Source organism: Lygodium microphyllum, chromosome 5 (genome assembly GCF_053477565.2).
Source record: "Lygodium microphyllum isolate KBCC chromosome 5, Lygodium_microphyllum_v1.1.10, whole genome shotgun sequence".
Classification (NCBI taxonomy): Eukaryota; Viridiplantae; Streptophyta; class Polypodiopsida; order Schizaeales; family Lygodiaceae; genus Lygodium; species Lygodium microphyllum.
In genome coordinates, this window is record NC_141139.1 from 26,706,119 (window position 1) to 26,717,717 (window position 11,599).

Sequence of the window (11,599 nt, forward strand, 5' to 3'; positions counted from 1 at the left end):
TCTATAGGCTGTTGAGACAAGGCACCAGCAGTAAATGACTGATTTTCTTCAATTCTTTGCATCTACAAGCTGTTTGGTAAGGCAGCAGCTCCATGTGACTGATTTTCTATCATTCTTCGTAACAAAACTCTGGATTTTCTCTCTCTACAACTTTCCCTCTCATCTCCCAACCATTTCTCAGCCTTGCTCCGAAAATCTCAGCATTTGGACCCCTCGAGGCTGAGAAATTTCAGATTTCTGTGCTGTAAACCCTATAATCTGCAACAGCAGAAATTAGGATTTAGCAACAACTTCAGGAAGCATGCCAGAAATTGGAAGCTCCAAGACTTGGATTCAACAGGGCTAAAGCTGTTTTTAGCCTGTTCAAGTGGAGGGACCAACAAATAATTGAATTTGGGGCATTTTCCATCTCCATCAAAGCGGGTGAAGGCCAATTGATTGCCCGAATCAAGGGGCAAATCAAATTAAAGACTTACTGGTGATTTTGAACAACAAGGGGAGTTGGAATACCAAAAGGGATTGGAAAAATTCCATTGTAAATCAAATTCTTTTTCAATAAAGCTAAAGAAATGCCGAAAGGGACACCAATTTTGGAACCAATCAGATGTGCATGTCCAAGATCGGTAGGTCAATTTGTATTTTCAGATTTGCATTAACTGTTTGCTTCTGTAATTAAGTTGTAATCAAGGATTTACCACCCATCCACGAAAGAAGGCTAATTTCATAGTTTCATTGCCAAGATACCACTCAATCCCTTGATTTGGTGGGCCCGAAGCACCTGATTGCAAGCCAAAGCTTTGTGCTAGTGTTAATTTTTACTCTCAGCTGAGAAATTATAGTAATATGTCTTCATACAGTGAGATGGACTCAAGCAGTGATGATACCTCTCAATATGAACGTTCACGTGGGAATGAAGGAAATGCAATGCCTGACCTTGGACAAGGCTCAAACCATGGACAGCAAGCTGAAAATGTTGCTGTTGGGCAAGATGCACGGTCTTCAGGGCATATGGAGACTGATGACCAGCAAAGTGAAGAGGAATTTGATGACCAGTTTAAGAATCGGATGAGGACAGCAGCAAATCTCTTTGCTGAATTGGCAAAGGATCCTCAATTTACCCAATTTTTGAATGCTCCAAAGAAGGACAACAAAGGCAAGAAGAAGAAGACATCTTCTACATCTTCGAGATAGCAAGATGCACCGAAGATAATGCCAAACCCTTCATTTGAAGCTCCCAAAGATGCTAATGAAATAAAACAGTTGGTAACTACAGGGCAAGGAATGAAAATGCAAGGCCATCACGAAAGTGCCAATCCAATGGATTTTGGACAGCCAAGCATGCATGCTATGATGGGGCAGCCATGATATTTTGGTGGAAGCATGATTTTTCATGCTATGGTTGGACAAGGAAAGCATCGGGGATGTATGGCACAAATCCCTATGATATGCAGCAACCAAAGCATGGAGTGCAAGGCCCAATGTATTTGGGTATGGCTGGAAATATGCAAAACCTTATGTATGCCAGCATTGGCTTGATGCCTGGGGCACAAAGTAGCATGTTTGGTACTACATCTGCACCCCCGAATGCTTATGGGGCTCAAGGAATGAATGTTGGTCATGCAAATGCTCTGTTTGGCGTTGGTTTTGATGTAAATTCAGCAAATGCACCCCTTTTGCAGCAGCCAATGTATGACAACTTGACACCCAAAGGGGCAGCAAAAGACTATGATGAGGGTGGAAAAAGAGTGAAGTTTGAGTCCTTCAACGGTGTACAAGATAAGCTGAAAGCTCGAACTTTCATTCAGCAGTTTGATGCAACCTATTCAGAGGGGAACTTCACAGAGTCCTCAAAGATTCGAAAGACGGCCACTTTCTTGAAAGGGAATGCATTACAATGGTGGTCCACGGATGCAAGGTAGAGCACCGTCAACGTGGGTACAATTCAAGCCAAATGTTTACATCGAATTGATCGACAAGTACCTTTGAGGTAAACAGCTTGAAATAAGCTGGATGCTAAGGAATGTAAGAATTTGAAGTAATATAATAAGAAGTTTTGGAATGTAAGAATTTGAAGTAATATAATAAGAAGTTTTGGGATGCTAAGGAATGTAAGAATTTGGAGCAATATTACTTCTTATCGCCCCGTACCCCTTCATGAGCAAGTGGAAAAATATGTTTGTGGGCTGCCCAAAGGAATCAAGGATTTTTACATTAAATCCACCATGTCTAGCATGTCTCAGCTTGTAGAGACTACTGCTACAGCCGATGCTTTGCCGCGTGGAAAGGATTCGGGCTTCCTAGAGAGTAGGGAGAAGCCGAATAAAAAGGTGTTTAAGGCTGAGAAAAGGAGCAGATCTGAAAATTAGCCTGAAAAGAGGCCAAAATAACAAAGAAAGGGCTCAAAAACATTGGCACAACGTAGGGAATTGATGGCTACACATAAATGTTTTATTTGTGAACAGGAGGCTCACATTGCAAGGGACTATTCCAATAGGCAACAAGCTGGAAAATCAGAAAATCACAAAGATTCTAAAGGAAAGAAGCCCAAAATATCAGTGGGATTGATGCCCGATGTTGTTACTGATCAGCTCAATGATGATGCTACTGAGTTGTGCAGAGCATGGGGCAAAATTAGAAATCAGCATACATTGATTTTCTTTGATAATGGTGCACGAGCCAAATTCATCTCAGTTGATATGGCCACTCGTCTAGGCATCAGAGAGGATGAGATGGGACCCATGGGGAAAGTTGGAATGGCATGTAAAGGCCATGTAGAGCCTGTCATACCGCTCATTGGAAAGCTTCGGTTGCACATACAAGGATATGTGGACAGCGAAGAGTTCTTCATTGCTCCACTTGAGGGTTGTGATGTATTGCTTGGTATGCCATGGTGTCACAGTATGCATGCAGTGATTGATTCTCGTGCAAAAAAGATCACTATTCAACATAAGGGAAAGGTACTCACACTTAATGTAAAGTTGAAAGGTGAATCTGTCCTTGTTGTATCTGCAACTGCCATTTCTAAACTAATGAAAAATCATCTTTCAGCGTACTTAGTTTTTACTAAGGATAAAGATGATAGTGAGAATGTTGGGAACATGTGTAAGTTAGAGAAGAATCGCATGTCATTTCTAAAAATGTATGGTGATTGCTTCTCTCAGTCACTTCCAAGGCAACTATCATCTGAATGTTGGAAACATGTTTAAGTTAGAGAAGGATCGCATGTCATTTCTGAAAATGTATGTTGATTGTTTCTCTCAGTCACTTCCAAGGCAGCTACCGCCTGAAAAGCCAAAAGATCGTGGCATAGATCTTATCCCTAGAAGTAGCCCACCTAATAAGCCACCCTACAAAGTCAGTGCAGCCCAACAGGAGGAGATTATAAGTCAGGTAAATGAGTTGTTAGAAAAAGGGTTGATTCAACCCAGCTTATCTCCTTTTTGTTCTCTAGTGCTTTTGGTGCAAAAAAAGGATGGTTTATGGTGTATGTACATTGATTATCATACTCTAAACAAGATCACAATAAAGAATCGCTTTCCTATTCCTCGGATCAATGATGTTATGGATAGATTACAAGGGACAGACATATTTAGCCGTACAGATTTGAAAAGTGAGTATCATCAGATACACATTAGACCGGAAGATGTGCCTAAGACAACTTTCAAGACATCTTTTGGATTATATGAGTTTTTTGTTATGCCTTTTGGACTTACAAATGCTCCTACCACTTTTAATTGGATGATGGATCGTATCTTCAGGCCACATAGAGGATTTGTGGGCACTTTCTTTGATGACATGATTGACATGATTGTCTATTCAAAGAACGAGGCAGAGCATAGAAAACACTTGGACATTGTGTTTAATGAACTACTGAGCATAGACCGGTTATCAATGATAAGAAAAGTGAGTTTTTCTTGCATGAAATCCACTTTTTGGGACATATTGTATCAGCTGATGGTGTTCGCATGGACCCTGCAAAGGTTGAGGCAATACGATCATGGCCACCTTTGAGAAATGTGCATGAGATCTGCAGCTTCTTGGGTTTATGTTCTTACCACAAGAAGTATGTACGCAGGTTTGCTGAAATTGCATCTCTGAAAGTCATATTCCTCCATATGCAAGACACAGAGGTATTGATGCCACGGTTAAGGCAGTGGAGCATTTCTTTTATTAGCCAGCTTTGAGGCATGATGTAGAACAGTTTGTTAAGACATGCATCATATGCCAAAAGGTAAAGCATGATAGGCAAAAGATGTCGGGTTTATTGCTGCCCTTGCCTATACTAGATAGTCCTAAGACACCTACAAGGAATGATGTGATATGGACTATCATCTGCATGTTTAGCAAACAAGCCCATTTCATTCCAGTGAGAGAAAATAAAGGGTGATCATATGAAATGATTGTTTTTGCAGCACATCTTTAAGTATCATGGCATGCCAGAGTCGATCATTAGTTATCGAGACCCCTGGATGACCAATTTATTTTGGAAGGGCTTGTTTGACAATATGGGTACCACGCTGAAATTCTCATTGTCCTTCCATCAACAGATAGATGGTCAGTCTGAGGAAGCAAATTCCACAATGTTAGATCTTTTGAGGTGCTATATTTCAGACCACAAGACACAGTGGGAGCACTATTTGCCCTTGGTTGAGTTTGCTTACAACAACACATTGTATAGTTCTATGAGCAAAGCTTAATTTAAAGTGGTTGAGGGTGGCAAGAAGATACCATCTATTCTGCAAACTAAGGATAAGATCTTTGAGGCTGATCATTATGTGAAAAACTTGGATGTAACCTATGCAAAGATAAAATATGCACTTCAAAGATCGCAATAAAAGAAAAAGAGGGCAGCTGATCGCCATAGACGTGCTTTGCAATTTGCAGAGTGTGATTATATATTGCTGCGTTTTGAAAAAGCATGGCTGAAAAAGATAAAAGGAAGAGAAAGATTATATCCGAAGTTGAGTATGAGATACTATGGTTCCTTCCAGGTGTTGGAGAAGATTAGCGATGTGGCATATTGGCTGAAATTGCCTCCACATTGGCAGATACACAATGCCTTTCATGTCAGTTTGTTGAGGCCTTTTCATGGTGATGTGCCAAAGGATATGTCTGCTAAAATTCAGCCTAAGGTTGAGGAGCTAGATGAGATTTTAATACCTGAGCAAATTTTGGCACATAATGAAAGAAAGATCAAAGCTAAGTTTTCAAGAGATACTTGGTGAAATTTCAAAATTATTCACCAATGGATGCCAAATGGATGGAAGAAGATAACTTGGCAAACCATCCTCAATTGTTGCAGCTTTACCTAGATGCCTCTCAGTTAGAGCCGACTTTAGTTTGGGCTCCATCAGATTAGTAGAGCAAGGATCCGAAGTATTGTCTAATGCTCAAGGGGAAGGTAGCACTTCTCCTCCTCCAGTTATGGACAGCTCTCGTATGTAGTGGATCTCGGATGTATTTAGCATGCATCCAAGGTACTACACTGACACTATCTTTGCCATGAGGTCACTACTTAGTGTACTAGTCACTATGAGATGTATGCAGATGAGTATGAGTTTCACCCGAGCATTGGAACTATACTTTTGCATCAGCTTATGATCAATTTAGCATGAATTTTGCCTCAATTTTGAGAGAAAAATTCTAATCAGTTTCAGATCAATTTTTGATCAACTTGAGAATCATTTATGGTCACTTTTTGGATCAATTGTGCATCAATTTTTGCATTGATTGCTGGTCAGATTTTGCAATGAGTTTGTGATCAGTTTGGGGTCGCATTTGCAGCAGTTTGTGATCAGTTCTCAGATCAGAAGGTGATTAGTTTATGATCAAATTATGCTCAATTTTCAATGGTTTACATCTAGTTCCATGGACAGCAACAGATGTTATGATGCCATTGATGTTTTGGCCATGGTTTATGCTTAGTTATGCTATGCTATGGGTTGGTTTCGCCAAATAAGTTGAGCTCATGAGAAATGGACATGTCACACGATAATTTGGCCATGTTTTTTAGATTCTTTGTGAGTCTTATGCTATGTTATTTTGGCTGGTAATTTTCAGCATATGTTAGGCATAGGAATGATTGAACAGCAGTGCGCAATGTTGTGTTGACTATGATGCCCTATGGAAATTCCAATGTAGTACTTTGCTGTTGGTGCATTTGATAGTGCAATCGAGGACGATTGCAAGGATTTCAAGGGGGAGGGCTATCATGAGGACATGTATTTTTGAAACCTCACTTGACATGTGGATTAATTTTTAATCACATGATTAAGTAAATGTTGCACAGGTGAGGTGCAACTGGGGTTAAAGTAAATTTACGAGCCTGAGACTCGAAGAAATCACAAGATGTCAAAGGCAAAAGTTGCTATAAGTTATGCCGCACAGATACTTGGTGGTTTCTTGTGCCAGTTGTTGGCCTAGGTCATCCATTTGGCCATAAGTATCAGTTGGTGACACTAGAGAAGTGGCATTTAATGGTACCTAACGTCAATCTAATGGACAAAGATGGCATAGAGACACTCAGGAATGGAAGTTGCCTAGCCAATTTAATTATTGGCCAGTCAGATTATTTTTCAAGGCACCGAAATAATTATTAGATTAATTTTCAATATTTTCAAGGCTGAAAATTAATATTAAATTATGAAAAATGCCAGAAAAACCATTTGGGAAGGCTGGCACCTGCCAAAAATGCCCATGCAAGACTTAAAAACGTCTTTAGAGGCTGGAGAGAGACATTTTTATAAATTCAGCTTGCAAGAGAGAGGAAGGGGAGGCTGCTAGTTTGATTTGCAGCCATTGGAGGACCTTCTGAGACTGCCAAGGGCATGGGAAAACCAACCAACAGCAAGAGACAACATCTACAGGCTGTTGAGACAAGGCAGCAGCAATAAATGACTGATTTTCTTCAGCTCTTTGCATCTACAAGCTATTGTGGCAGGGCAGCAGCTGCATTTAACTGATTTTCAATCATTCTTCGCGACAAAACTCTGCATTTTCTCTCTACAACTTTCCCTCTCATCTCCCAACCGTTTCTAAACCTTGCTCCGAATATCTCAGCATTTGGACCCTTGGAGGTTGAGAAATTTCAGATTTCTGTGTTATAAACCCTAATCTACAAAAATTACGATTTAGCAGCAACCTCGAGAAGTATGCCAGAAATTGAAAGCTCCGAGACTTGGATTCAACAAGGCTAAAGCTGTTTTTAGCCTATTCAAGTGGAGGGACCAACAAATAATTGAATTTGGGACATTTTCCATCTCCATCAAAGTGGGTGAAGGCCAATTGATTGCCCAAATTAAGGGGCAAATCAGATGAAAGACTTGCTGGTGATTTTGAACAGCAAAGCAAGTTAAGACCAATTAATTGCCCGAATCAAGAGGCAAATTAGATTAAAGACTTGCTAGTGATTTTAAACAGCAAGGGGAGTTGGAATACCGAAAGGGATTAGAAGAATCCCATTGTAAATCAACTTCTTTTTCAATAAAGCTAAAGAAATACCGAAAGAGGCGCCAATTTTGGGGCCAATCGGATGTGCATTGTCCAAGATTAGTAGGTAAATTTGTATTTTCAGATTTACATTAGCTGTTTGCTGCTGTAATTAAGTTGTAATCAAGGATTTACCACCCATCCACGGAAGGAAGGCTGGTTTCACCCCTACATTTTGGGACTCGTTTGAGATGCAACTCAATCTCGGGGCTGTCATCGGTGTCTCCACCTCTTCCAACTCACCCCATCCTCGGTCCAGCCATGACACAGAGGTTTGAGGCCCATTGTATCATACCACAGCACAATTTGATTAGTCATTCATTCATTCATCACACCAAGTTTTCTTCTTCTAGAGTTCTATTGCTTTCACTCTACTTGTTGTATACTTTGAGTTCTCTATCTCTATTCAAGCATATCTTTACATAGTATCAAAGCATGTTTTGTGAGGGGGATATGTCACAAGAAGTGTTATTTCATTGTTTTTAGACCTTGATCTTATTTGCTCCACATTGGGGCAACTAAGGATGTACACTTTTGACAAACGAAATATTGCATTCCACCTAAAAGATGTGTGTGTGGGTGTGTATGTGAGAGAGAGAGAGAGAGAGAGAGATATAAAGAGATTATGTCCAAACATAATGTGTGAAACAAAGGCATAACAAGAAAATGTAACAACTAACATCAAGACAAAAAAACACTATAATCCTAGTCCAAACTCCAGAGGAGCAAAGAGGAAAGAGGAAAAATCCTAGATTGGCACTGGAGGTGCAAGGGATAAGGAGACTAGTCAAAGTCAAAACAATCCATTCAATCACGCAAGAGGCATATGCAATGGGACCCACAAGATTAACCAAACTGTTTTAAGTAACTCAAGTTCATGTTGCTCACTCTAATCAACTTACAAAAGGCCCAAACCTACCAATAAAGTGGAAGTTGTCTCAAGTCGCTCTCCAAAAAAACAAACTTGATTTCTCATATCTTTCACTTAGAGCTCTCTCATTCTCACTGCTTATTGAGTTCCTTTCTTTTTTTCCTTTCTTTTTTCTTTAATTTGGCCATTGGGTACAAGATATTCCATCCACCATAAGCAATGGTTCAAAAAGCCTTCATCAATTTCATTCTTGCAGAGGAGCAGATGCACATACATAAAAATGTCACTCTATGAGATTCAAAAATGTATAAACAGAAAACCTTGAAGAAATTCTGTACAAAGTTCGCATCGCCTGACGTGCAATGTGAGCGGACATTTCCATCTGATGTAACGCCATCATCTTTACTGGCATCCGCATAGACATTTGAATTCGGATGTCGTACCAAAGATGATGGAGACTCTGACCCTGTTGTTGAATTTATGTCCTCCCCAAAAGTTGGCAACACTGCTGAGGATGACTGATGCAAAGGGCATCTGTTAGGCACTGGCACTGCATGCATGTCACTCTTGAGCCGAGTTACAATTTGAGGTGAATTTGTGTCCATTCCCTCTGCTGAATTTGATAACTCGGTCTGATGATTTTCATCCACTGTTCCATCAACATTTGGAACATTCCCAATTTGAGGAATTTGCTGAGGGATCTTGCCACCAACTGGCAATGCCATAGCATCTGATTGGTGACGCTGTACAGAAACAGTGTCTTTCTTTGAACCCAAAAATGTAGAGATAGTGTGTTGATTAGGATCATCACAAGCAAGTCGCTCCAAATAGTAAGAACCAACTTTAAATTTTGCATGCAGCAATTCATCAAGCAAAACAAAACAAAAGTCAGAATTCATGGAAACATTTTTGCAAGGAGAATTAAGAAATGCAAAACTGAACACGATGCATCTGAATAGAAGCATTCTTAGGAAAACATGTAAAAGTGCACTCACTTGGGAGCAGTTTGCCACATGCAATGGAGTCAACCACCCAAGAAGGCTTCACAACAGGCAGGCCCCTACTGAAGGATCTAAAAGTAACATGCCCTGTCAATTGTTTGTACTACTCTAAAGAGCATGGCAATACTAGGGAGTTACAACGCACTACAAATTTACCTAGAATCCTTGATTTTACTATCAGGAAGTGTGCTGCATATAACATGAGTGACATGATCTCTTCGAAAATAATTCTCAAATGAACCCCCATGCCTTATCATAAGTGAACGCAGCTCCTGCACATAACAACTTTATATCAGGAAGGGTGCTGCATATAATACAGATAGCACAATCTCTTTGAAAATAATTCTCACGTAAGCAGCCATGCTTTATCATAAGGAAACACAACTCCTGCACAGGACAAATTTCTATGTGATGATGACTAACCAGATCCTTTGCTGACCTGATATATTATACACACTGAGACTTACCTGATGTGAGGGTATGGTGAAGCCATCTACAAAAATTGAAATTCCTTCAAATAATTTAATGCGCTTACAGTCCGCCATGACCATGGTACCATTACTACCAATCTCAGGACTGCCTTCTGGCATATTTGAATTTAAACCTACAGAATCACTGAAATGGAAGGTTCAATCCAAATAGTCAAGGCAGCAAAATTTGATCACAAATAATTTTTGATATAAAACATTCTCAATGCCAGCATCTGGAAAGCCATCACCCACCTCATTCCTGCATCGGCCTGAAATTGAAGCCTTAGCTTCCGCTGCTTCTCAGCCATATACCTGAAATCATGAAACCAACATGCCCGTCTATTAAGTAGAAAGTGTTGAGGGATTTATGCCCATCATCTTTGTGTATTTCTGCTCCTTCATTGAGGGATTTATGTTTCTTTAAAGGTTTAAGAGTATGATTGAATGGCAAGATATATGAACTCAACACTAGTTCAGAAATGAACAAATTTCAATAGAAAGGACAAATTGGTACTAAAGAGAACATTCTTGATTTTCTGGCTGTTTGCGAGCTTAGGCTCCATTAGCATCACCATGAAAAGATTAAGCTTGATTTGTTGGCCGATGCATTCGTTTTTCTTTTTCTATATTGAGAATGAATTTTCTATACATTTTGTGATAATCCAAAATGGCGGTATGTTCACTGATTTATTGATGATTTGATTGTTATGGCACTTAATTTATTACTATGAAAATAAGATTATGTTTATTTGTTTTGTGGGGTTTCGTTATGATTTTCATTATTAATTTCTATTTGCCACATAGTAGTGATATATATGCATGTAGCACTGGTCGCATTGTGCAAGGCCGATAGACAAGGAATTAATTAAAATCCACAGAATAACCGATCAATATCTTGTTTTCATAGTAATAAATCAATGTCCTAGCATTGAGAAAAAAAAAATTTGGAGCTGCGAGCCCTAGTACCAAAAACATAATTTATATAGTTCTGTTCTATGATTTTCATGCTGCCCAACTGCAGTATGGAACATTTACTGGAATTCTACTCTAGTAGCAGCCCTCCTTTGCCCACTTGGAAGCAGTATGGTGCATTTACTGGAAATTCCACTCTGATTGCAACTGTCCTTTCCACACTTAGGGCTAATAATGTACAATCAAGCAAAAAGTATGATAATCATGGAAATATACAAGGTAATAGGAGAGGGGTGGAATGCGTACCTTCCGAAGTCACCAAAACCTTGTGCATCGGGGTCCCTGTGAGCAAATCTTGTGTTGTATCTGGAGAGAGAGTTAGCGCCCCAGAGCATTCCTCCCTTGTCCGAGTTGCCACCGACCCCCTCTCTTTTCCTCTTTCCGGGGCTGCGATGTCGGCTTTGAGAGGCTCCTTCCTCCTCCATGTTGGTGGGGCTCGCGCTCTCTCTCTCTCTCTCGGTCGTGCAAAGCTGAATTTTGAAACGTTTGCGCTCCTCTTTCAAAACCAAAAGTGTCGAAAGCTTTACTAGACAACACCTCACACGTAATTATGCATTTGCTACTATACAATAGTGATTTTAATTCACATTGAGTCTATCATGATATGTATATTCTCTTCACATATTAAGGTTAGAATACTATAGAAATTTGTAGCTATTGGAAATAAAATTATAGATATATTTTAAATTTGCCAATGATTATATATGATGTTTGATTACAATATCTTTGTTAACTTAGATATTTCTCCAATGAGAATGATTGAATACCATTATTGTATTTTATATAATTCAATATTT

General features: G+C 39.6%; 1 protein-coding gene across 7 annotated transcripts in view; it reads right to left on the reverse strand.

Annotated features, from left to right (window-relative positions):
- The window catches only part of REV1 (DNA-directed DNA polymerase), a 36,512-nt gene extending 25,206 nt beyond the window's left edge, over window positions 1-11,306 (reverse strand). For 3 of the 7 annotated variants that reach the window (XM_087677621.1, XM_087677620.1, XM_087677618.1), the window contains exons 1-6: window positions 11,049-11,306; window positions 10,083-10,142; window positions 9,828-9,975; window positions 9,517-9,632; window positions 9,355-9,431; window positions 8,680-9,200 (exon numbers count right to left, since the gene is read on the reverse strand). In XM_087677621.1, coding sequence (XP_087533747.1) covers window positions 8,680-9,200; window positions 9,355-9,431; window positions 9,517-9,632; window positions 9,828-9,975; window positions 10,083-10,142; window positions 11,049-11,227 — 1,101 coding nt within the window. In that variant the 5' untranslated portion in view covers window positions 11,228-11,306. Of the gene's footprint in view, window positions 1-8,679; window positions 9,201-9,354; window positions 9,432-9,516; window positions 9,633-9,827; window positions 9,976-10,082; window positions 10,143-11,048 lie in introns of those variants that run through there. The other 4 variants (XM_087677619.1, XM_087677617.1, XM_087677622.1 and 1 more) reach the window with 4 other exon arrangements.
- Between the last annotated feature and the right edge of the window lie 293 nt (window positions 11,307-11,599).